General features: G+C 31.9%; 2 protein-coding genes and 1 long non-coding RNA gene across 8 annotated transcripts; 2 read left to right on the top strand and 1 right to left on the bottom strand.

Moving 5' to 3' along the window:
* Nucleotides 1-227: 227 nt before the first annotated feature.
* Nucleotides 228-3,178, bottom strand: WOX13 (WUSCHEL related homeobox 13). The gene is made up of 3 exons (XM_012989860.2): nucleotides 2,750-3,178; nucleotides 1,559-2,092; nucleotides 228-708 (listed from the first exon to the last, which is right to left on the bottom strand). Exons 1-3 carry the CDS (start codon nucleotides 2,940-2,942, stop codon nucleotides 623-625), a joined length of 813 nt encoding a protein of 270 aa, XP_012845314.2. The 5' UTR covers nucleotides 2,943-3,178; the 3' UTR covers nucleotides 228-622.
* Nucleotides 3,179-7,100: 3,922 nt separating this feature from the next.
* LOC148768869 (uncharacterized) lies at nucleotides 7,101-9,661 on the top strand. 3 transcript variants are annotated; one of them, XR_016033282.1, is made up of 7 exons: nucleotides 7,101-7,248; nucleotides 7,388-7,470; nucleotides 7,745-7,855; nucleotides 8,076-8,161; nucleotides 8,252-8,263; nucleotides 8,375-8,434; nucleotides 9,383-9,661. It is a non-coding gene; the product is annotated as an uncharacterized LOC148768869 (long non-coding RNA). The 3 variants fall into 3 exon arrangements; XR_016033283.1 differs by lacking the exon at nucleotides 8,252-8,263; XR_016033284.1 differs by lacking the exon at nucleotides 8,252-8,263 and having other exon boundaries at nucleotides 8,076-8,218; nucleotides 9,383-9,660.
* Nucleotides 9,662-15,532: 5,871 nt separating this feature from the next.
* On the top strand, nucleotides 15,533-23,852 carry LOC105965133 (uncharacterized). 4 transcript variants are annotated; one of them, XM_088822427.1, is made up of 24 exons: nucleotides 15,533-15,909; nucleotides 16,977-17,107; nucleotides 17,216-17,300; nucleotides 17,842-17,895; nucleotides 18,075-18,166; nucleotides 18,261-18,364; nucleotides 18,466-18,538; nucleotides 18,853-19,237; nucleotides 19,344-19,667; nucleotides 19,772-19,978; nucleotides 20,089-20,184; nucleotides 20,274-20,337; nucleotides 20,420-20,547; nucleotides 21,060-21,306; nucleotides 21,385-21,494; nucleotides 21,582-21,700; nucleotides 21,842-21,956; nucleotides 22,036-22,094; nucleotides 22,211-22,301; nucleotides 22,515-22,704; nucleotides 22,794-22,898; nucleotides 22,992-23,110; nucleotides 23,393-23,452; nucleotides 23,609-23,852. In XM_088822427.1, exons 1-24 carry the CDS (start codon nucleotides 15,862-15,864, stop codon nucleotides 23,708-23,710), a joined length of 3,108 nt encoding a protein of 1,035 aa, XP_088678553.1. In that variant the 5' UTR covers nucleotides 15,533-15,861; the 3' UTR covers nucleotides 23,711-23,852. The 4 variants fall into 4 exon arrangements, with proteins under 4 accessions (XP_088678553.1, XP_088678552.1, XP_088678554.1 ...); XM_088822426.1 differs by having other exon boundaries at nucleotides 15,631-15,909; nucleotides 16,974-17,107; XM_088822428.1 differs by having other exon boundaries at nucleotides 15,634-15,909; nucleotides 17,829-17,895.
* Nucleotides 23,853-26,519: the final 2,667 nt, after the last annotated feature.

The following is a 26,519-nucleotide window of genomic DNA, read 5'->3' as shown; positions in this document are numbered from 1 at the left end:
CTAATTTGGATGTCGGATAACAAATTATACATAAATGAGTTACGTCTTGAATTTTAGATAACTCAAATTATCAAATTTGTGGGAAGTGTTCATTGATTCACGAATAAATTTATCATCCGATATTCAATCTTGGCGATTCAAGTTGGGTTAGAAATCTAACTCGAAGAACTACAAATTTTGTATTTTGAGTTTTGAGCAATTCAGACTCAAGAATGGTCAAATTCACGTTTGAAGTTGAAACGGTATTATTAAAACTGAAACGACATTTATCACAATAACGAAAGTAACACAATACACAATAGTCAGCCACTCACCACTATAGTCATTAAGCACCACAGTGAAGGAAATCAAGAGGAAAAAATGAAGCCAACGAAAAAAAAAAAAGAAAAGAAAAAGGAAAATCAGAGGGGCTGATTTTGTCGAGTCTTCCATATCGTACTAATTTCTTTTTCATACCAAGAAATACCATAACAAATTTAATTTTCATACGCATCAAACGATTACTTCGGGGAACAAACGAAGATCGGTAATATACTCCAAGTTCGAACAGAAAAACTGCTACTAATAATAATAGGCTTTATCAGTTCGTAGAACAAATAAACATAAGTGAAGAAACTTATGGTTAACCATCAATGTTGTAGTCATCTTGTTGCAAATACGGATTATAATTCCCTGGAACTTCTATCTTTCCTATGAACTGCTCCATTCCTGCATTTATAAATTCCACGTCATCAAAACATGTAAACGAGCACGTATATAAGGAAAAAAAAAACGAAGAAAGCCAAAAAGGTTTAGTCGGCTGTTATTTGTTTCAATAATTCTTTGACACGATTTAATGCAATTCAAACATTTTCCTCGGGCGATCAAATACAGAGCAGAAGGATTTTGAGAAAGATGAATTTTACATGTTTGAAATATGCTTGTGAGCGAGTAAGAAAGTGATGTAACGATCCACAATATACGACACATAAATATATTTATGTACTCGATAAGTTCGATAATATATCTCTATTTATATATATGAACGATTTTTTTAGGGTGAAGCTGATACAAGTACATCGTAAGTTCACATGCAAGTATATATTTACGCTGTCTACGCTTAAATTCAGATATAACATATACATATAAGAGCACATATTATGTGTATTTATCGACAAAATGTCTCTATTCTTCAAGGACAGTTCTTCAGATACATCGACATCTCAATTAGCCATTAAATAGAGAAAAATAGTTATTTTCATTGTTTTAAAGCGGGGTTTGTACTTTATTGCATTTACCACCCCCTGTTTACTCTAATTTTCAAAAACCTCCTCGTATTATAAATATTAGCAAAACCCACCATATGATTCAATTTTATTAGCAAACTACCCCCTAAAAATGCACCATTTAAGTTGGCTTTCCCCACCCCCACCCCTACCCCCAGTATATCTAAATTTACTTTTTTTTTCTTGTTTTTTTTTTGATGATCAAAACTATTGTGTCTAATATACGAGCAGTTATTTGTCGAAATGTTAAAGACAAAATAAGAAAACAACGATTCTAAAAGGAAAATACGTACTTGAATTTGGCAACATGCTTTCATAGAAAGAGGGCATCTGCCCGAAACCCCCACCAAACTTGGAACTAACTTCCTGAGGCAAAGTGGGCTCGGCCTTACTAGTTCGTGGATCCACCGCAGAACTCGACTGAGGGTTTTGGAAACAAAGATCCTCAGAATTCGAACTCAGAATATTCTGAGGTTGGAACGATTCGTCGGTATTCGTCTTCTTCTCATTGGACGACTCAACCTCCGTCTCGACTTCCGACTCACCGTTGTTGTTGTTGGATTGCGGTGCATGCTGCTTCCTCTTGGACCGAGCTCTTCTGTTCTGAAACCAGTTGTACACATTCGTTTCGGAAATCTGTCCGTGCTGAGACAGCTCGGTAGTTATGTCTTTGATCTTCTGCTTGCTTGGTGTACCTACACCTTGATCGAATATTCGTTCAAGAATCTGAAGCTGCATCGGTGTCGGGGTCCACCTCTGCCTGCCCGTTATCTTGTGGGCCCCAGATGTCATTAACGGGTCGCAGTATAGGTTCCCCAATCTCACTCCTTACGTAGAAAACGCAGTTTATTCACATCAGAAACAGCAAAAATTCAATTCCGAACCATTCTTACTTCTAAACTCTAATCAATTTATCCGGCAACGGAAAACAAAAATGAAAAGGCAAACAAGACGTAAATATAAGCAAAGCGAGCAACTAAAAATAGTGAATCATCACAAAACGGTCGAAAATTCGAAGACAAAAGAGACGATTACTGTCACTCATCACGCCAAATGTAAATTAATTATCAAGTATTGTAATTAATTGGACAAAGAAGGAAAAACAGTAATCAATATATATCATACTACAGTAGAACCTCGATTAAATAATAGTTTTCCTCGGTCCCCAATCGTTGAAAACGTGTTAAATTATTAACTCCACAATTTAATAATTCGCTAAATTAATAGAATTTTCCTAGTCCCGACTGTATTAATTTACAGAGGTTTATCAGTAGCACACATCATCAGTAAAACCCCACGCGCCCACCCACGCGCCCAGTTATCACATCCAAAATCTAGACTAAATTTTCAATCCAAAACCTAAAAGTATTCAATCAAAATCAGAATCAAAATTGAATCAATCAAAATTGAATCAATCAAAATTGAAAAAAAAAACAGAGTTGCAAACAATTGCTCCACAATTGAATTTAATTTCAATTCCATACCAGAAAGATCGTTCTGTGAGGTGAGGGTTTTATGAAGTTCGACGAGCTGCTCGCAAATGGTGGCGTAAACAGCAATCTGCTTGCGGAGTACTTCCATCTGCTCGTCCGTCATAACCTTCACGTACATCCCTCCTCCGCCGCCGCCGCTCGGCTCCTCCGCCTGCTGCGGCGGTTGCTTTTCCCACTCCATCATTTAAAAAACCCTCTCCTTTTTTTTGACACTAGAAATTGTTTGTTGGTGAAGAGGAAAGAAAAAAAAAAAAAAAGGTAGCGACAAAGCAAAGCAATTAAAGAGTCAAATTAAGAGTGATCGCTGTTCATATATTTTATATATATACAAATAAAGACAAAAGTATAGTTACCAATTTCGATATTTTATACTTTATCCTTCTCCTTAATTAGCGCTCACTGTTGGAATCAAAATTCGGTGATTTATTTATTTATTTGTTTATTTGTTTATTTTTAAATATATATATCAAGGTGATTTATTCCTCCATATTGGGATCTTGAATAATATTTGAAAATATTTGTATGATCCCAATATTAAGATATATGCACATTTAATTAATTCATAGAGTGAGCTGTGAGGATGGGTTTGCTAATTTAACTGAGATAATTTTCTTTATTACTGATTTTTTTTTTTGTTTTTATGAATCTACAACAATGATTAAAAAAAATCAAAATCAAAATAATATTAAGAGTTGAACACTTGAATTTTATTGAAAATTGCATTTTGTACCCTATAAAATGACATATATCATTAACTTGTGTTTTAGAATCTTAGAATTGGCTAAATATATCCTCAATTTGGATATCACATTGCAAAATGCACGTAACACTTTCGGGTTTTGGGTTACGAGTTTTGGGTTACGAGTTTTCGGTCTCGGGTTTCGCGTTACGGTTTCAATTCAGGTTTCGGTTTTCCATTTTTAGAGAGATTTTAACCAAAACAATGATACCATAATATTTTAACTTTTGAAGTGAATACTAGGTGGTCTTTTTCCTTTTCTAAATTATATTGTTTGAATTGTTTCATTTGTATGATAAATAAAGAGACGTGTTATTTGCACCCTCAAAATATTTTATTTCACTATCAAATTAAATATATTTCCTATTTTATCCCTTTCTTCTTCTTCCACCTATATTTTGTACAAATTCATAAACCGTCCACCACTAAATCAATTAAAATATTGATAAATTACACTCACTCCTCTGAGATATGCTTAAATAACTTTAAGGTTCATGTGATATCGATAAATACACTCACCCCTTGAAACATAGTTTGGAACTCTAATGGGATAATTCATTGGATACGTTATTCCGATAGAGTTCCAACGGACTATTACTTTTAGCTAGTGTTGGATACAACATAGAGTTTTGAGGTGACATGGCTCCTCCAACATTTCTTAAATCACCCATAGCTCTTTGTTGTCTCCAACACTTCCGGAAACTAATAGTCCGTTAAAATTCTATCGGAATAATGTATCCAATGCATTATCTCATTAGAGTTTCGAACTATGTTTCAAGGGGGTGAGTGTAATTATCTACCACATGAACCTTAAAGTTATTTTAGCATAACTCAGGGGTGTGAGTGTAATTTATCCTAAAATATTTAAAAGAAAATCCACTATTTTTCACGGGAATATTTACCACATAATCCCACCATCTTCACCTTAAGTGAACAATACCTTCGTCAGAGAAAAATATCTTTGAAGGTTAAAAAGTCCAGGAATTAACGTTCTTAAAATAATAAATTAAGAGTGCTTGTATGGAAGGTCCTGAACTTAATGATTGTATGGAAGGTTCTGAACTTCCTCGAAAATTGGCCCTTTTGGCTTGATATAATTTCGTTTCCTCAAAAAAAAAAAAAATTACATAATCTGCACGTCATCTCATTAGGAAAGTTTAAATATCTTGTCATAAATATTTCATTGGCAAAAAAATAAAAAAATAGAAATAACTCAAAACGCATGAGGATTAAGCAAGAATGTAGGGAAGGGTGATGGAATAAAAATTCTATGGGTATTTATGATCTTTCATATATTTTTTGTGGTGAATTAAGATACTTTGGAGGTGGAAATAACACCACTTTAAACAAATACGACAAATAGGCTAAAAGTTTGTTTTTCTATTTTTTTTATCATAATGTAATATTTAGATTTTAAAACATTCATAATCAGAATTGTAATCATTTTTCTTTTAAAAAATTAAATTTTACAAAAAAGGTAATTGATAGAAATCAAATATATTGAATCAAAATTGATCTTTTCAAGAATGTTGAATTCTAAATATGCATTTTGATTCTAAAAGTTTTGGAATTTTCAGAAATTTGAAAAAGCATATCACCTTTTCAATTTCTGGAAATTATTCAAATATATTCAATTATTCAGAAAATATTGTTAAGATATGTAAAACAACATTGAATCTGAATTTAGAAGGTAAATAGGCAACTGAGCAACTAGTGAGACTAAAAGATTCAAAATAAAGTAAGTAAAGTACAAAATACAAATATAAATGCAAAACTATTGTAATAATAATGTATATATATTTCAGGAAATTTTGTTCATTTTCTGGAATTCTTTAAAAAATTAAAATTAGATCAAAAATCATTTTCTTAGGATTTATGTATACATAGTTTCAAATTCGATCTGAAATACAAACAAAACAAATTATTTTGTTTTATAATTTTTTATAGGGCTGGTAATCGGGCTATGTGAGTCGAGTTTGGGTAACCTCGAGCTCAAATACTATAGAGCTTCATGTTTATATGGGGCTTATATGGGACAATACTTACATTGCAGTAAACAAATTAAAGAATTTACACGAGCAACTCAACTTTATCTATTAATTTACTATTAAAGTCATATCTAAAGAAACCGTAAATGAGTTTCTGCAAGTTATTAGGAAAACTTGGAAACATCAATGAACGAAGTAAAACAAGATTATGTATCTTTTATCGGATGAAATATTTTATATTTTGAGTGGCAATTTTCACCAATTATGGTACATTTAACTTAATTCTCATTTCTTATTGTCACCATTATATTCATTAATTCATTAATTTAATTATTAAATTAGTCAGGCGGACTTAACTGAGATTGGGTCATATGAAGCTCAAACTCAACTCATAAATTAATCGGGATTGATGAAATGGGTATCCCAAATTCACTATATATAAAGCTCGACTAAAATATAGTTCATCAGACTTCGATGAGGCCTGACTCAATTGTCGGTCGTACCTTTTTTTAGCATAAAAGTGAAATAATAATTTAAGAAATATTAAAAGAAAAAATACCACCATGAAAAAAATTAATTTCAAAATTGAAATACAACAATTGTATCATTTTATTTTTGTGAAAATAGAACAAAAAAAATAGATACAAAACTGTTTTTGCCATGACATAGTAACATATGGGGAAAATTGTTTTAAAATAGTAAAATTGTTTAAATTTTGTACAAGTTGTTTAATACGAAAATTGTAACAAACTAGAAATTGTTGTAAAAAGGTAATTTAATTTAGCTCTTTGGTTTGGTGATTGTGAAAATACATAGGAACGTAAATAAAGAGAATAGAAACACAAAGAAAATGACAATACAAGAGAGACAATCGTAGAGAGAAAATTGTGGAATTCATTTAGGGGAGGAAGTTTCTTCTCGTTAATATATGTTGTAGCCACCGGAAGTTACATGTGGGAGTTACAAGGAAGTTATCTCCTACACATATAATGAGATGAACAAGTGGGAAGTTAACTCTAGTGGGAGGTTGAGAAATCTCAAAGTGGTTAAGCACTACTAGAAAATCGCCATTTAGCAACGGTAGTTTGCAACGAACGATGAATTCGTTGCTAAAATAAGTAATTAGCGATGGAATTGGCGATGGAATACAAATTCGTCTCTTTAATCGTGCAAGTGTAATTATTGCAACACAAGTAGCGACGGATAACAAGTCCGATTCTAAATTATTAATTTAGCTACGGATATTGCAACAGAGAATAATCCATTTCTAAAATAAGAAGATTTGAACGATTTTCTTGTTCAATGAATGATACAAATTTTGAAATATTGTTTTCAACTCATACTCTACAAATTCTATTACTTATATTATTTTTTTCCCCACTAATTTCTTTCTGTCGAAAATGTTAATTTTTTTGAATTACATTGTAATAAAAAATACTTCAATTGGTTATATATATATATATATATATATATATATATATAAAGATATATATAAAAAAATAGTAGCAGTAAAGATACTCTAATTTATTAAATTAAATTTAGTGTAAAATAGTAAATAAAATTTCAAGTTTCAAGACTAAATAAAAATACGGACCACAACAAATATCTCAAGAGTCAAGACCTATATCCCTTCTCTTTTTTTATCATTCCCTCCACCGCTCCACCTCCAAAAATTTCCAAATTACTTTTCCCCCTTTTCCTCCAAAGACTACCGAAAACTTAACCCGTTTCCCTCCCCCTTTATGAAATTCTAAAATTCTCTGGTAATACCCATTCCTCAAAAGGATTCAGTTATACGAATTCTACAGCATATCAATTAATTATTAGTTTTTTTACTTCTTAATTGTTTGAATCCTATTAATATATGTATATAATTGTTTTTTGTTTTTTTTTTGTATGCAGATTGTAGTGCGAAGAATGACCATTTGGGGGTGGTCTCCAGCAATGGATTTGATGAGATTAGTTGGATCCCAAATATCAGAGCTGTAAGCCGAGTTCTCTCTCCGGCGGAATTTTGCTTATCCCGTGAAATCTCTAGTGTTTGCTTTTTTGCTTCCTTGTATCTTATTTCCGATCCTGAACCTCTAATACATCAAATTGCAACTCTTAAAAAAATTATTATTTTTCTCTTCTCAAAATTGAATTGAGGATTTTTACGATTTAGCTTATTTAAATTTATTTAGGGTTTCCTAATCATGTATGTGCGGGCGTTATTTGAACTATTGTTCTTAAATATTGCACTCCATTACGTTTATGCAGACTCTATCTGGGACTGGACATCATTGTCTCACAGATTCCATATAAGATGGAGTTGGCAGACCGAAACCCATGTTTTTCTGGCGTTGCTTCCTGATAGGCCGTGGGCGTGAAGTATGTCATTTTTTATTCTTCTAAATATTAAATCATATATTAAACATGAGTTTTGGTTCCATAAGTTCTGACTTTTCCTTATTCTTTCATGTTTTAATTTATCAATGACTCCATCTAATTAGAAGACATCATATTGTATTTGGTAATAAAAGCTAGCTAAATTCACTTATGTGTGAATGAGCTTTCATTTTTCTCAGATAATTTATTTTTCCTTAAACAGGAGTATGATCGCTCGGGCAATGTGGTTTGTCATGGTAAATATAGTATATACGAGGACGCAAGAGATTCCATGTGGTCATACTTCATGTAAGACTTTCTTCACATTCAACTTCTCCACCTAATATACAAGGCTGAAAAGAAGAAGTAATAATGGCTTTTATGATGTGTTTTTTTCAGGGTTATTTGCGGGTCAGGTTTTGTAGCACTATACATGTTGTAAATAATAAAATGATTTGATCGAAGTGGACATGTGGTGGAACTATGCATTATTTCTACTTACATTTTTTTTACAATTTGCAGGGCTTGTGGCTGCTACTTTTTGCTACCTAAAGTTTTTCCCATCTCCATACGACACTGCTGGTAAGTAGAGTCTTCATTTGCCTACAGCTTATATTTTTCTAATATAGATTCTCGTTATTAACTAGATTAATTTATGATTTAGAACATGTAAAGCCACTGACTGTGGTGTATTTTTCGCGTTGAGAATTATTTTTCTGATCAGGCTGCATTACAGTTTCTTATAAGTCTCATATGTAGTGTGATATTTGTTGGCTTTTTGCAAACTTCTCTACTACAAAACCACATCTTAGTCTGCCTTGCATGAGCAAATAAACATAACTTACGAAAATGATTAGGCTTTGATGTTTCAGTGTTATGGTATTGTAGCTTGGGATGTGTTATACTTATGTTTCTATGGTTTTGTGAGTTTGAATATGAATTATGGGTCTAATGTTATTGTTCTTCATCGTCGATATTTATGGAACGTAGAAACTTATGTTTAAGTCTCTAGTAACTTGAGGCACTGATGTGTTTTTATATGCATTAGGCATTATTAAATATTTGATGTTGTGTATTAAACTTGCATCTAAGTTTGTTGATGAATTCCATGTTTTGGTAAGTAGTTAGTTGAGGGTTTTTTCATGTCTTTCTCTATATTAATCAACATATGATGCTTGTACAAATTAGGTTAACATCAATTTCTATTTGAGTTTAAATTTAACTATAGTTCCAATACTTGTGTCATTTAAGTTTCATGTGCAATGTGCTATATGTTAGTTACATGGTTGAGATTACTTTTTCCTATTCCAGTTGTAATGGTTGTGGCCATGTAAGTGTTTACCTATTTTTTTATAAAAAGAAAATTGTGAAGCAAGTATTTTACTTTACGTTTTCAGTTTTGGGACATTCAAGCTCTTAGTACGTGTCTTTGTACAATATGTTCGACTTCATAGCTAGAATCTATACAAACTATATGTGCGCCATCTTAAATTATGCTCCTTTCTGACATTATTATCAAAAAAAATTCAGGTTGTCATTCAAGCTATGCATCAAAGTCAACGACGAGGATCTTCTGAAGATATAAAGTGGATGTTGTTCGTCAATGAATTTATAGGATATGACTCATGCGAGCACAACTCATCAATAGGATTGATATTTTCTTTTTCACAATATAACAACCTTTTGAAAAACTATTCCAATGCAAATTTATAGTGCATATTAAATATATATGTTTAGTTAATTTAAATATTTTTATTGGTGTATAATATATTTAAATATGGTATCGAGAATTGATTTTCTTTTTTTTAGAATTCGACATAATTTTTGCAACGGATTCAATGAGGGATATATATCTCTAAACTGAATGTTGGCCTCAATTAGTTACGGATTTAGCAATGGAATTAGTGACATATGTATATAGTGTAGCCACAGATATTTAGCGATGGAACCTAATTGCTTTCTAAAAGTCAAAACACCTTCAATTTGTTGACCATAGTTAGCGATGCCATCATTTTCATCAGCGACGGATAGTTCCGTTGCAACCATTAGCAACGGAAATAATGCAGTTGTAACTAAAATTTAGCGACGCGGCTTTTTTCTACAGACGTGGCGAGGGAGCATTTCCGTCGCTACATTACAATTAGTAACGGTTTAGTGGTATTTAGCGACGGATTCGTCCGTAGCTAAATGGCGATTTTCTAGTAGTGAAGTTAAGAAGATCCATTTGCCACATTATTTACAACACTTCCCTTTGGGGATTCCTATCAAACTATTATTGTGTTTTTCGTGTTTATCGTTAAAACCTCCCAAGTAATAAAAACTCAATGGAAATAAAAAAACAATCTCGTTTAGATAAAAGAGTACAACGCACTATCTTTCCAATCAACGTGTATTGCCTCGTTGGCGAGTGACGAAAACTACGTGAGAAAAGTAAACCTCGCACGAAGGAAAACGAGTACAACAGGACACCCGAGGTATTTTCTCGACACTGAGTACCTATAGGGTATTCTCCCTCAAGTTAGCTTCCTCTGATGTCTAAAAGAGAGCGAACTCGGATAATATACGCAAGTCGATGGCATTAAAATATTTTCCAAAAGTGACTTTAGCAAAAACATAGTAAATAACTCAGCGTAATTGTTCTCAAGAAAAAAAAAAATCAGCGTAATTATTCCGACTTGTGATACTGGGTATTCCCCCTCAAGTTAGCTTCCCCTGATGTCTAAAAGAGAGCGAACTCGGATAATATACGCAAGTCGATGGCATTAAAATACTTTTCAAAAGTGACTTTAGCAAAAACATAGTAAATAAGTCAGCGTAATTGTTCTCAAGAAAAAAAAAATTCAGCGTAATTATTCCGACTTGTGATCTGCTGGATCTTTATTTGTTAAGCTCTTGTTGTTGTTGATTGAAGAAAACCTCATAGCTATGTGTTTGGTGTTGTCACATTTAATGAAGTTCGTTTTCAGTTACATATGCATTACACATTACCTTCAAATACGATCTCGTAGGATCTTCTGTGCTAGTCAATTCACATGAATCTCGAACATGTCCAATCATGAGTTCAGGCCACGTACATTTCACGCACTACCTCGTGAAGCTAAGATTATGCATGATTCGACTAGTGACAACTAAGGTACATTTGATATACCTCCAAGACATAACGATGTTCCCAAGATTAAATCCATAAATTTTGGGAATGAGCTTTGTGTGGTGGGTATGACTTCAAGTCAATGTCAGTAGAACCCACAAGCTTTGCATCTTCCACTGATGCATACGACGTGTCGGTTAGGTGAACTAAGTCTACCTAATAAATTTTTTGCCGAAAATGCTAAATCGTATCGAGTACATGGAGTAAAGTACAATAATGCACATATTGCATTTAGATATGGGACTTATGGTGCTAACACATCCTCGTCCTCGTCCACGGGGCGGAATGAATCATTCGACCTATTCTATTGTCAAACTTTCATAGGTATTATTCGATAATTTTTCTTTATCCACAACATCTTCTGGATCTAATTCGATTGATGGACAAAAAACTAATCGACATGATAAATTTTATAGTCGGAAGAGCCAACACATTGGTCTCCTCAAGATTTTTTATCTCAAGCTCAAATATTAAGAATTGAGTTGTTGTTTTCACATATTCTCTTCGGAGCAATTATTTACTTAGGAAATAATCTTATATTCTTTCGGAATATTTCAAACCATAATTAAACTTAAAGGAAAAAACAAATCCACCTTCCTACTACTATTCCAATTTTCATCGAAAAACTCCTAAACTACTCCCACCATTTCATCTCTTCTGCAGCGGCATGCTACAATCAATGAAGAAGATGGATGGAATCAGTCGCAATTGGGGATGGTTCAGATTAATAAATAAAGTAAAAAATATAACACATAATCTAACCCAAACAAATCAATGCAACATTAAAATCTTTAACAAACTAAATGCCAAAATCGCTAGTAAAAGTAAAAAGCCAAGGATAATCGTAATCAAAATCATCACATGGTCATCATAACCATTCCTTCGATCCTATTGAATTCTAACTACATTTATATTGAGTACTACTAGTTTCCATTGTGTTTTTTGATTTCTTGGCACAAACATTTCTATGTCGATTAAAATTGGCAAGATTTCTAATACACATGGTAGCTTTATGACCAGGCACCCTTGCAAAAAGTATCATAAAATAAATCACAAGTACTAGTTGAAATATATAATAAATTTAAGTAAATTTTACAATCATTACAAGTTAGAAGTTTGTTATACAAAATAGAATTAACACGTACCGACAAAAACCACAATTTTGTTGCTTATCACGTTTTGCACCTTGAGTCTTTATTCGTCCATGATCATTCTGCAATTTAAAGGAAGGTCTCCAACTTGTTCAACAAATATCTTTGAATCATCAGCAACACCATTTCCATCGGTATGAGTCCCAATGTCATTATGCTTTAAGAATTCTTTTGTTGCCTCATGAGAAAATTTCCTTACATGTTTTAAAGTTTCACTAAATCCCGACTCCGTCAGCGATGATTCGTAAGATATATTTAAAAATTCTTCATTTAATAGTGCAAACCATGTTTGTTGTGCTCCGACTACTGCGATAGGCTCTGGATATTTATTTTTCAGTATCCTACCTGAGTCAATAAGCCAACGATGGTGAATGATGTTATGTGGAAACTTTGTAATCCGCATTAACTTGAAGGCTACTACAATATGTCGGCATGGTACACCCTCAGACTAAAGCATCAGACAATTGCACTTGAAATTGTGATTTAACTTGCAGTAATTACATAATATTGTGCACCATCAAGTTTGTCGTATTTTTCAAACAAGAATGCATAGTGTTCTTTACTTATCTCACTTTTACTTTCCATTTAAAGGCCCTACTTTGCTATAATCTCATGATATAACATGAAAGATTTTTTTATGCATATACTGGTTGCATGCTGCTTGAGCCTTTTAAGAGGACTTTCTCTAATTGCATGTTTCATATTCTTTGAATCATCTTGTTCAAAAAGAAAATTACTCATTAGATTTTGTAGCGTGAAATTGTAGTTCTTCACAAACTCAATAATTGTCATCTTTTGATCACTACAAAATTTCGTTGCCAATATAATTCGCAACGAATTTTGTTTGTTGCCATGTTCGTTGCCAAATCCGCGTTGCTGAAAGTTCATGGCAACGAAAATCAATCTACCCAACCCAACCCATATCCGTCACATCCGACCCTGTTTGGAATCGAAACTGTTGGGTCAAACTCAAGGCTGGCCCAACGGGCCCCACTTGATAAATATCATTATATATAAACATGACAATACAAGGATTCGAACCCTGGTTGATTTCAAGTTAGAGAGCCCTCCAACCGCTAGGGCAACAATACATTTATGTAATTAGACTTCAAATAAATTTATAAAAACTAAATAGACAAGGTAAAATGATTAAAATAGTTATATAACTAATGTCACATAAATTATATAAATAAATAATACTATATTTATTTTATGTTCAAAAAATAAAATTTATAATAGAATTCAATTCTAAATATAACATCTATTATTAATTCTCTCTTATTAATAAATGTGTATATAATAAAATTTTAAAACGTATAAGCACTTGATTTAATTAAATATAAAAAATCCATGACTTATAATATAAACAAATAAGATTTTTATTATAATATTTTATTATATATAATATGTATATATATATATGTATTGATTTAATAACATATACACTAAATAAATATTAAGAAAACGAGTTAGATTTTAAATTGGCAACGATTATATTTTGTTGTCAAATCTCTTGGAGCATTTACAACAAAAGATTTTGTCGTCTTTCGTCACATACTTGTGACAAAATAAATTTATTTCCGTTGTAAATGTATTTACTACAATTTTATATCGTAGCAAAAAGAAATATTCTTTTACAACAAAACAAGTTGTTGTCTTACATGAAATTCGTTGAGAAATATATATAATACTACTCACAACAATATATTTCGTTGCCTATGAGATTCAAAGGTGATAAGTGTTCATTTTGCATGATTTTCACTTATCAATTCTTCAAGTTTTGGTGTTCGTTTGTCCGAGTTTTCGGCTTTATTTGTATATATTATGTTGTTTTTGTTTTATTTATATTTTAGGTAAATAAAAGATATTTTTGCCGATTCGAAACGATTTTGGAAGCGAAGCCGAAAATCAAACCAAACACGTGCAAAAATGCATTCTCGCGGATTGTGGCAGTGTTTGGTATTTCAAGCATAACTCTTGAATACGACCTCCGATTGGGTTGATTCAAGTGAAATGCACAATTGTCGAATTAGGGCTGAAAAAGGGTGAAAAAAGTGTTTGAAGTTGATGCAGAGGCCAGATCGCGATCCAGAACCACCGGATCGCGATCTGGTGGCAAATTTCAGTAGCAGCGAGAAATTGGGGCAGATCGCGATCCGCACTTCCTGGATCGCGATCTGAGAAGGCGGTGCGCAGTTTTTGAGATTGTCAGATCGCGATCCAAGAAGCCCAGATCGCGATCTGGGCACAGAAATCGAGACTAGATATTTTTCTTTGATTTCTCACTACAACTAGAAGGTCTCCTTTTCATTTTTCAACCAATCGATAATCTCTCGACTTTTTCTTCGGTTTTCTCTTCGGTTCTCGCCAGTTCTTCGTGGGAAGCTTCGACGAGGGTTTCGACTCGGGTTTTTCATAAGCTTTTCTTTACGTTTACTTTATGATTTCTCGTATTCTTCATTTGGATGCTATGTTTGTAATGAACTGAGCATTTTCTTTTAGGGGAAATGAAACCTTGTATATATTGATTTTGATTTCCTGTATATATAATCTATTTTATTTTTTTATTTATTTTTATTTTTTACAATGAAAAATTTATTACAAGATGTTAAACTTCTATATCAGATGACATACAAATTATATAATTTTTTTAGGAAAATAAATTATATTAAGCCAAATTGGCCAATTCTGGAGGAAGTTCAGAACCTTCCATACAAGCATTCTTAATTTATTTCTCCAAGAACGTGAATTTCTACTCCTTTTGACCTTCAAAGATATTTTTCTCGGATGAAAGTATTATTAACTTAAGGTGGAGATGGTGAAATTTTGCTGTAAAGATTCCAATGAAAATGGTGGGGGGTTTTATAAATATTTTAATTAGTTTAGTGGTGGATGGTTTATACATTTGTAAAGATATATAGGTGAAAGGCGAAGAAAGAATGAAAAATATATTTAATTTTGGTGGTGAAATAAAATATTTTGAGAGTAGATTATCACATCTCTAAAAAAAAAAGAAAAAAAGAAAAAAAGGAGAGAGGAGTTGAGAAAGCCAAATGAAGATTTATCGATGAGCAAGAAAAGACTAGCCAATTTTATAAGTTGAATTATGAGGATCTAGCCAATTACTCCAATAAATAAATATGATTTTTTTTTTCATTAAATCGTAATATATTATGACCATTGACCACGTAAGACCAACGAAAGTGTTTTTTCGTGTACCGTGAAATGACTTAATTGCCCCTGATTTGGACACAACTTGCATCTTGTACACGTGGCAATGGATTATAATATTTGTCGTGTTGTAGACCGTTGGATGGTGACAAAAAAACAAATGTCAGCGAAAATATAGATCACACCGTCAAAAACTACATTCTCTCTCCCAAACGTTGTCAAGCTCCACGTGTCCCCATCATTGAAAAGATCCGACCGGCCTTCTCTCCTCTTTCCTCCAATAATAAGTTAATAACCAACAACCAAACAAAGAAAGAAAAAAAGAAACTGCCCTCCCCTGTAATAAAAATCAAAATAATCAACCGTTGCCTTATTATATTATTATATTATTATTCATTTCTTCTTTCTCTCTTCTCACTCCACTGTAAAGAAAGCCCATTTCCCCATAATTAATAATTAATACTCCCATTCTCTCTTTTTCACTGATTGGTGTTCAAATTTCTAATCGAAAAACAACAACCTCGGACGATTCTTTGAATATGTCTGTGTTTGTGAAGAAACTTGTTGAAAAGGCTTCTTTGAAGAAGGTAATTATTTCTTTCAAATTTTGATTGTCTTTTTAGTTCGTAGTGGTTGGAAAATTTTGTTGTTAAGTGGTTGTTTCATGTTTTTAGGTTGTGGACTGATTTTTCTGTTAATTGATTTTTTTTTTTTTTTTTCTAGTCTTTTGGTCTTTCTAATTCTTGTTTTTGTCATTTAAATAGTGATATGAAATTGGTGTTCAATTTTCCATGTTCTTTGACTTTAATCTGTTTCAGTCGAGATAAGGTAGCCTGTTGGTAAACACTGTTTGGTCAGGTTTCGAGACACCAAGGAAATTGAAGAACCCGTAACTATCCTTCTTTAAAAAACAGAAAGAAAAATAAATTTAAAAACAAAATATATGTTTGATGTTTTAGTTTCTTGATGTGACGATTATCGGTTGTAAGATCCCGTACAAGGAAATGTATCCCGAATATCTTCGTATTGTTTGATTTACTAATTTATGCATTTATAAGGATCTTGTATTTATTATGGTGAACTTATGATATATGATTTGAAAGATAAAATCGAAATTTATGAACAAATAGGAGTAGGAAATCCTCATAATTCATGGTAAACATCAATGTAGAAATCGAACCCATGTCTTGTATTCAAGTTTATAATTTAATGTGATATCGATGGAGATTGGTGCCGAATCGGGTATGAAGCCAGCTGGCGTATTAATTAATACATATCATACGAAAATGGAAGTATAGCTAAAAGAAACTTTCAAAAGCATCTCTGTTCTTGAAGTTACAAAGAACTACGGAGAATCTTTTGATCAAATGTCGTAAACGAGAAAATAGAAAATAGGAAAATGAAATTAAAATAGGATAAAATCCCCACTTAATTAGAAGAATCGACAATAAGTGAAGTGCATATCTTCTTGTTTGGAACTTATCCCAAGCACATAAATGATACTGACTGCTTTCGATTTTGTGTTATCCTGTCTATATTACGAATAATACTACGAAAAAATACGATATGAGTTAAACAATATTAACTATAATATACACACATTTGGTTAAATTGTTTTAACTATTAACTCTTTGTTACAATATTGTTGTAGCAGCATGCAGGGTTTTCAGATAACCTGAAAACCGAAGATTTGCACCCTTATTTAGTTTTCCATTACGGGATTCCATCAGGATCGATACTTCTCGCATACGATTCCATTCAACAAATTCTTGCTATTTCAACTAAGTAAGTTTTCTCGTTCACATTTTCATCAAATAAATTGCGATTTTGTTTTTCACACGGTAAGATTTGACGAGATGAAACTGTTTTTTTTTTTTTTTTACCCCGACTCAGTGATGGACAAATCAAACTTTTCGGTAAAGATGGCTCACAAGCTCTACTCGAATCTTCTGAGACAATTCCTAGCAAATTTTTGCTTGTAAGTTTCACATATGTCTTATTCCATTTACTTATATATATATACAACCACCCCCTGAGGTATGGTCAAATTACGAAAACCCCTTCCTGTTTGGGTAGTTACATCCACCCCTAGTCAACTATAAATCTTCTTACACGTCCACTCTTGCGGTTTCAAATTTAGTGGAATCTTCTAGATTATTTGGAATATTATCAATTTTGGACCCGTTTTATCCCATTCTAGCTCCACATTTTGAAGCTAGATGATCATAAGATGTGTTTTTTTGGTTGTATATATATCAGATTGTCGTGCATAAGAAACTGTATTTTTGCACAAAACGAGTACAAACTAGAGAACATTCCACGGAATGTAGATGATTAGGTTGAATTTGACACCCTAATTAAGGGTGGAGATGTATGAAGATTCATAGATGAGGGGGCTAGATGTAATTATCCAAACATGAGGGGGTTTTTCGTAATTTGACCATACCTCTAGGGTGCTTGTAATTTACCTTCTTTTTTTTTTTACCTAACTCACACAAAGTGGTAGTTTTTGTTGACAGTTTATTGAGAACCAGGGCATTCTTCTAAATGTAAATGTCAAGAACCATATCGAGGCAAGTTATTTAAATTATTTTATTTATTTTAATTATGGTTGTATATTGATCATTCAATTTATCTTTACTAAGAAAGTCTACGTTGACGAGTTAAATCAGCAGAAGTTTTATTTTAATCTTTTTTTAATCATTATCGAGTTCGAATTAATGACTGATTTTCTTACAAGAATCATTTGCAGGTGTGGGATTTAGACAGGAAATTTCTGTCTGCTATTCATCACTTTGAAAACGAAATCACCTCGTTTGCAGCCATTCGCACCGGGCCTTACATGTACTCAACCGTAATTTTTCTCCAAATTAAAAATTAATTCGTATGCATGCAACGCATATATATTTTATTAATTAATTATATTTGTTATTGACAGGTACGTCGGAGATTCTGGCGGAGATGTATCGGTCTTGAGGCTACATCAAGACCAATGCCGTATTGAACTAATGAAATATCGCATTCCGTTTTCAGCCTCTCATGGTAGAAAGTTTTCGTAAAAAATGGGATTTATATATATATAAATATTTATTTACTATATTTTCCAGAGATGTTTATTAATTTTTGAAATAATTATGCTACAGGGAAGATAAACGAAGTTGGAAGCGATATCGCAGCAAAAGTTATATTACCTCAACCGACAGCCGAAACTAAAAGGTAATTTATCTACGCGTACTAGTGTCGACTATTATTTAGAATTAATTTTTATGATTATGTGTACTATAGGAACGACGAAATCGGGAATTTTTTTCGAAGTAGATTCTTGCATGCGTTCGTATATAATCACTTAAATAATTATGTATATTTACATTTTTAGCAACATTACATCAACTATTTCAAATTATATTCTCGGAAAAAAAAATTATATATCAAATGTAGGTTTAAATAGTTTCGATGATGGCTCGGCTCGTGTTTTTTTTTTTTTTTTTTTTTTTTTTTTTACGTAGAAATAATATTTTATTTTTGTTCAGGGTACTTATTATCTATTCAGATGGAGTTATTACATTATGGTCAATCGAAGAAAGCAAAGTCATATGTACAAATTCGAGCGGTACGGCTTTGCAATCTATGTATCAAGAAGCGAAGAAAGTGACATCAGCATGCTGGGCTTGCCCCGATGGAACTAAAGTTGCTGTCGGATATAGTAACGGGGATATATTCCTCTGGAATATTCCTTGTCCTTCAGAATCTAAACCCGAACAAAATTTTCAAGCAACTCCTATTTATAAGCTGAACCTCGGATATAAAGCCGATAAAATTCCAATAGCAAAGCTAAAATGGGCCGATGCAGATGGAAAATCGAGTCGACTATATGTCTTAGGCTGCTCCGACTCTCATTCTGCCAACATGTTGCAGGTACTGAATTCGTTCACTGTAGGGGGCCGTGGCCCCCCATCACTTCTCAAAATAATTAATTTATTATTTTATAAATTAGTTTGCTGAAATTAATGCAATGTGGCAGGTCGTTTTACTGAACGAACAAACCGAAACTCGAACTATTAAATTGGGGCTCCATCTCTCTGAGTCGTTGATCGACATGGAAATTACTACAAGCTCGATCGGACAAGACAAACATAGACGCGATTCTCTTATTTTGCTTGGGAGGTCGAATAACGTCTTCACTTACGATGATTCGTCGATTGAAAGATACCTCGTACAATGCCAAACGAAGTCCTCGCCTTCACTTCCACAGGGAGAAACTATAAAGCTACCGTACGGTGATTCAACCATCACCGTTACTAAATTCATAACAAGCACTCCTTGTATGCCGTTTTCTTCGGATGAGGTAAGCACATGTTCATCGAGAAGTATGCAATAATAATGTTGAGTGGATGAGATTATAATAACACGGAATTTTTTTTTTTTTTTTTTTTTTTTTTAATTGTGTAGGAATTCAATATGGTGGAAAAATACGGTTTGCCGCTTTTTCCATTTGAAAAAAGATTAGTAAAAGATGGAAGCAACTCAAACTCAACCGCTTTCGTTCCGTTTTCCAAAGCGTCTAACCTGTTTATAACCGGGCATAGTTCGGGGGCGATTAATTTTTGGGATGCATCTCGTCCGCTTTTGCTTCCGCTAGCTTCTATAACTCAGCAGGTAATATATATTTATAAATTGATTTACAATTAATTTTAATATTAATGGATTGAAATTATCAATTTTAATGATGTGTTACCGATTTTATTTATTTCTTTATTTCGGTGCAGAGTGACAATGATATTTCCGTTAGTGGCGTACCGTTGACGGCATTGTTCTTTAGCTACGAATCGCACGTTCTCGTGTCTGGAGATCAAAGCGGAACGGTAAAACAAACACTTATTTCGATACATGTATACGTGGGATTACGAATGTGCGATGCAGATAAATTATATGTAAATAATGTTTTACGTAGGTTCGTATATACACGTTGAAATCCGAGGCGTTTGCCCCTCAAACCTCGTTTTTGTCGTTCCAAGGTAGTAAAAAAAAATTCATCTAGTGCATAATGGTTTGTGTTCGTCGGAAAGATTACATTTACCATAATAAAGAAAATATCAGGGAGTACGAAGAAGGGAAGCAATCACATTGTTCGTAAAATCAAAGCGGTGAAGGTAAACGGATCGGTGCTCTCGATAAACGCCACTGAAAACCTCAAACATCTTGCCGTTGGATCCGACAAAGGATATGTAAGCTTTTTTCGCTTTCGTGTTCCGTTTTTACAATACTTTTTCTTTTATTATTAGAATTTCAAATTAACTGTCGAATTAGGTTAACGTTTTCGTTTTGTACTGTCACTGTCACTTTAGAGAGTCGTACAGAGTTTCCAATAATGTAATGTATTTACTTACCCTTTTTCTCAATTTTACCGTCGTGCTCCTAACTAATGGAGATAAAATTACTAGAGACAAAAATAATAAGAAAGGGTATTTTAGTCCATTATAAGTGCTTTTTTCCGAAACTTCAATATTTTGTTAGTTTTCTTAATACTTGTGCCGAAACCTTAAACGGCAAATAATATAAAATCGAAAGAGTACCTTAAAATTCGATTTTGCCACTGCACGAAAGCTGCTTCTAAAATTTTATGAGCTTCGATATTATTAAGTGGTTAAGATTTGAAAATTTAATCCGTTCGTTCCACATAACAAGTTAAGATATCTGTCACATTAATAAATATTTTTCTACTTAAATTTGCACACAGGTGTCGTTAATCAATGCAGAGGGTCCGAATATCTTGTACCAAAAACACTTTGCAAGTGAATTATGCACCGGAATTATCTCCATGCATTTCGAAACATGCAGCTTCCATGGCTTCGAGAAGAACGTTATAATTGTCGCAACGAAAGATTCATCTCTTTCGGCACTCGACAAAGATACAGGAAATTCACTGAGCTCTGCTATAGTCCGTCCAAACAAACCCTCGACTGCTTTATTTACACGGATTTTGGGTCAGTAACATTTTTTTTTTATTTCGAAATTCGAACTCAAAATGAAAAAAATTACGAATTTTGCTAACATATCAACAGATGGCAATGACATCAGCATAAATTCAGACAACTCCGCACAAAAGCAAACATCTCTATTACTATGTTCGGAAAAAGCCGTTTACGTTTATTCCTTATCGCATTTGGTCCAGGTAGGTATATACGTGTCACCATTAAATAATATCATACCGTAAAAAGGCGAACTAATTTGTCGTGTGTTCTGTTTTTTTACGACACAGGGTGTTAAAAAAGTGGTCCACAAAAAGAAATTCACTTCGTCTTGTTATTGGGCGTCGACTTTTGGCTCTCCCGATATCGGACTAATACTTCTATTTTCCAGTGGCAAAATCGAGATAAGGTGGTGATATTTTCTCTATTTATATATATATATATATATATATATATATATATATATATATATATATATATATATATATATATATATATATATATATATTTTTTTTTATATTTTAATCGTGTTTAATGTTTGAAATTTCAGGTCTCTGCCGGAATTATCCCTTGTGAAGGAAAGTTCAATACGATTACTCACATTTTCAACTTTCAGACCGTCGGACATTATCGTATCATCGTCCAATGACGGTGAACTCATTATAGTACGTGCGCGAATTTTTATGTTACTAAAAATACCTTAGAAATTAAAGTCAATTAATTGATATTTTTGCGATAAACCAGGTCAATGCCGACAAGGAATTACTCTTTGTCTCGACTTTGCTCCACAATGAGGCTTATCGGTAATAAGGGTGCACTAATATACAATCTACTCTTTTTCGTACTTACTCCAAAATTTGAGTATAAGTAATTAATCGATTTTTTTTTAAATAATGAATTTGACTTAAATCCATCGAAGACTTCTCGAGACTGTTTCCCAAGTTGTTAACAAAGGCCTAATCGGCGATCAAGGACTGATATATTCGCCATCCACTAAAGAAAAGAAAAAGGTTCGATAGTAGATTTTTGTTACGAACTATTTCGATATTATATATATATATATATATATATATATATATATATATATATATATATATATATATATATATATATATATATATATATATATATATATATATATATATATATATATATATATATATATATATATATATATATATATATAAATTGAAATTAAATAACGGACTGATTTTATCCGACAGGGTATATTCAGCTCTGTGATGAAAGACAGTAAAAGTATAAAATCGAGGAACGGGCTTGATTTCGAAAATGAAGATTCTAGACTAAGTGTGGAAGAATTATCGGTAATATTTTCAGCTGTTAACTTTGCGATTGATAGTGAAACGTCGGAAAAGAACACTAGGAATGAGGATGACATGGATTTGGGTATAGGTATTTATTTTCGGTTTATTTCATTTCTTAATGATTTAAAAGTATTTGTATTGCTCCGTTTTACTAATTGTTGGTTGTGTTCTCAAAAGACGACATCGACATTGAAGATCCGAAAGAGAAACCGAGAGTCGGATATTCAGCTATGGCAGGATTGAATAGACTCAACATTTCGAATAAATTTCAAGCAATTAAAGGTGCTATTATTTCCCGCCATTTTTTATTAGTATATATTCTTCTTGAAGTCATATTCCTATTTATTTATTTAATTTTAATTTTAAATATGACAGGCAAGATTAAAAATGCCAAGGTCAAGAATGATAAAATGCCGGTAACAGATGAGCCACACGAGGAGAAAACCGGTGCCGTTGATCAAATCAAGAAAAAATATGGATACTCTACTTCTGGCGTAAGTGCATCAATTAACCGATTTTATCTATTAATAATAATTATTATTTAATTAATTTCAATGACACCTCTCAAAGAAATAAAATAATTAATATATAGACTTTTTTCGGTACTGAAACTGAAAAATCAATGCATTTCTCGATTATTATGTTTCGGGTGTTTATCGGATAGGATTTTTAATTTCATCAATTGATGATTTAGCATATCATGGAATAAAAAATGATTTTGTTTATAATATTTAAAAAAATGAATTCCTTGCTATATAACGTTGACGTAAATGCAGGAGTCGGGTGTCGCGAATACGGCAAAGGCCAAGCTAAGTGAAAATTTGAAGAAATTGCAGGTATTATTATTATATATATATTCCCTTATTCGTATTATATTATTATATGCATTTTATCGTACATTTTTTACAATCTTTAATATAATGTGAAAAACGAGATTCGTTACCTAAATTAATAAGATAATATTGTTTATGTATATGACGAACGACAAGCAGGGCATTAACATGAAAACGACGGAGATGCAAGACACAGCGCGTTCGTTTTCTTCAATGGCTAAAGAGGTTTTGAGATTTGCTGAGAAAGAGAAGGGAACCTAATTAATTCGACATATATTAATTTCACACTGATATTTCATAAATCTTTTTAGCATTGTTTGAAATGAAAAACGTTGCTATGTGTAGTGTTGCTGTGTGAATATATATAATTTGTCAATGGTATATGCATAATTGATTGACTGTACGCGTTTGCGTGTATATATATATATATATATATATATATATATATATATATATATATATATATATATATATGATGTTTATGCAATAATCTATAATTTCCTTCGAGCTTCTTTAATTTGAATTTCTACAACGGGGTCAATTACATAAATGGTGTAATAGTAGAATTATTTTACATGAATGGTGTATTTTTTACATAGTTTACAAGAATGGTGTATTAAATACATTTTCCAAATGTACACCAATTCAACTTATTTTTTAAAAATAAAGTAAATTTTATGGTTTATAATTTCTTTTTGTTTCTCAAATTTTTAAGTCTCCATTTTAGTTTTTTGCTTTTATTTATTTATAATATTTATATAATAACAAATTAAAATGACACAATAAGTATAAACTTTAATGTACATTTAATTTAACTCAAAATAAATACAAAATAAACAAATTTCATAATAGAAAAATAAAATAAAAATCAATTGCATACAACTAAATTTGATGTGTACAAAATTGCGACATTGTTTGTATTCTTTTATTTTGCCCACAAAATAATATGGCTATGTACATGGCCGGTTCTGATTACAGTTGGTCGCCTTGGGCTCTCAATTTTTAGAATAAATTATGGGCCCCCAAATAATGTTTTTGTACTCTTTATATGTACTAGTCATAGTATTAGATGGTATTTAAAATATATAAATAGTTCAACAATTTAAATAACCATAACTATATTATTTCACATAGTATAAGTATTGGTTGGAAATTTTCACTTATTCTTGCATTTGATAGGAATGAAATGTCTTAGATTAGTTATACTTAATTAGATATTGAGTTCTTCTAGCAAATTTTTATCTATTTTAAGATTAAATTTTTTTTTTTCCCAACAATCTTTGCATTTTTTAGTTATCTATATTTTCTAGCTCTAACTTCAAAGAGTTTAGACAAGTTGAAATATATACTATATTTTATTATATTATATTTAAACAAATTTACATAAATTTACTTGTTCAATAATATTTCTATGACTATTTTAAAGAAACTTCGGGTTCTGCCCTGAATCCCATAAACTTTTGATTAAGCTTAATTTCGTCGATATATTATTCATATTTTTCCCAAGATTGTTAACTATTAATAAAATTTCTTGTCTAGTCTTTCTCCTTAATGAATTAATGTGTACATTATACAATACAAATAGGGAGTCAGTTTTACAAATTCTTAAAACTCGCCTAGGGTCCCCAATTTCTCAAAAAACTGCCCCCATTATGTATCATAAGTAGGTTGGACAGTAAACGAATGAACTGGATCGATCATCAAAAACTAGCGTCATTAATTTTGTTCCAATTTTTTTTGGAAAAAAAATTAAGAAACTAGAATTTCGAAAATGAAAATGAGGAAACCTATTCAACAGACGGAAAAGTATCGCTTCACAATTGATGGACCGTAGTTCAAAAAATTTCATTTCTTTTATCTATCTCAAGTAAACATATGGGGCGATTAGCAAAAAAATTCTGAAAAATATAATTTCAAAATCAAATGCAAAAATTGTAAAAGTGATTATAAATGCAAAAGTCAAAGGCCCACGTCAGTATAGGTTGACGGATTCTAAACGGGTGGACTATTTTAATGCATTTTGAAGTTCAAATAATTATTTTATATGTTGGTGTATAATTCAGATAAGTAAATTAAATTTTAACCAATTTAATTTCATGGTATTATAATAAACTTTTTTCCCCTAAAAAAGAGTGATTTTTTTTTTTGATAATTAAAAAAGAAAAAAAAAAAAAAAATAGTGATTTTGTGTGTCCCCAATTCGATACGCATATGAAATTTGGGGGTTGTCGCTTTTATTTTTGTCGTCTTCCGTGGGCGGATGCCACCTATATTATTATTATTGCTTTACTGAAATGCTATTCATAGAACATATTTTACCCACCTTGCAGTGCGACTTTATTTCATTTATAATTTTAAAGTAAAAAATCACAATCCTCTCAAACCCTTTCCCAACTATATTTCGTGCATGAACATTTCGTATTCCCTAACACGAAATGGATGAAGGCATTCCGTGCAAAGAAGCACGAAATAGTGTTTTTTACGATACACGAAACCATAAATTTATGTTTTTTATGCATTTCGTGTTGTATTGCACGAAATGAAATACTGCATTTTGTGCAATATAACACGAAATGCCTTCTTTTTCATTAATTGGTTTTATTTTGTTTAAATTTACACGAAATACAAGTTTGCATTTCGTATAAATTTACACGAAATAAAACAAATTTATGAAAAAAAAGGCTTTTTGTGTTATATTGCACGAAATGCAGTGTTTCATTTTGTGCAATACAACACGAAATGCATAAAAAATGTCAAATTCGATAAAAAAAAATACGTTTTTTTATGTCAAAATCGAAGTAGGTTTCTTTCGTATTGATAATTATTGTGTTCTAATTGATATTATCGGAAAAATTTGACGATTTGAAAAGTTTAAAAATTCGGAAGTTGAGAGAATTTGGAAAAAAGTTAAATGAATTCTTGACAAATGAATTATTTCGCACTGTAACTGGAAAAAATTGCACTATGAATAGTAAGCCATTTGCTTTATGAGGAAAGGGGTCCAATTAGATCATAGCCAGATAATAATTTAACTGAAATGCTATTCATAGAACATATTTTACCGCTTTGC

This window comes from Erythranthe guttata, chromosome 8 (assembly GCF_056151865.1).
Source record: "Erythranthe guttata isolate IM_541 chromosome 8, IM_541, whole genome shotgun sequence".
NCBI lineage: Eukaryota > Viridiplantae > Streptophyta > Magnoliopsida > Lamiales > Phrymaceae > Erythranthe > Erythranthe guttata.
Note: the sequence above shows the minus strand (reverse complement) of the source record. Positions and strands in the feature narration are given on the sequence as shown.

Excerpts from the sequence above, each read along its gene's own strand:
- WOX13 (XM_012989860.2), bottom strand. The coding sequence starts at position 2,942 with ATGATGGAGTGGGAAAAGCAACCGCCGCAGCAGGCGGAGGAGCCGAGC. Across the intron at positions 2,093-2,749 it reads CTCACAGAACGATCTTTCTG|GAGTGAGATTGGGGAACCTA; the intron begins GTATGGAATTGA and ends TTTCTACGTAAG. Across the intron at positions 709-1,558 it reads AAGCATGTTGCCAAATTCAA|GAATGGAGCAGTTCATAGGA; the intron begins GTACGTATTTTC and ends TTATAAATGCAG.
- LOC105965133 (XM_088822426.1), top strand. The coding sequence starts at position 15,862 with ATGTCTGTGTTTGTGAAGAAACTTGTTGAAAAGGCTTCTTTGAAGAAG. Across the intron at positions 18,167-18,260 it reads ATTCGCACCGGGCCTTACAT|GTACGTCGGAGATTCTGGCG; the intron begins GTACTCAACCGT and ends TGTTATTGACAG. Across the intron at positions 19,668-19,771 it reads TGCCGTTTTCTTCGGATGAG|GAATTCAATATGGTGGAAAA; the intron begins GTAAGCACATGT and ends TTAATTGTGTAG.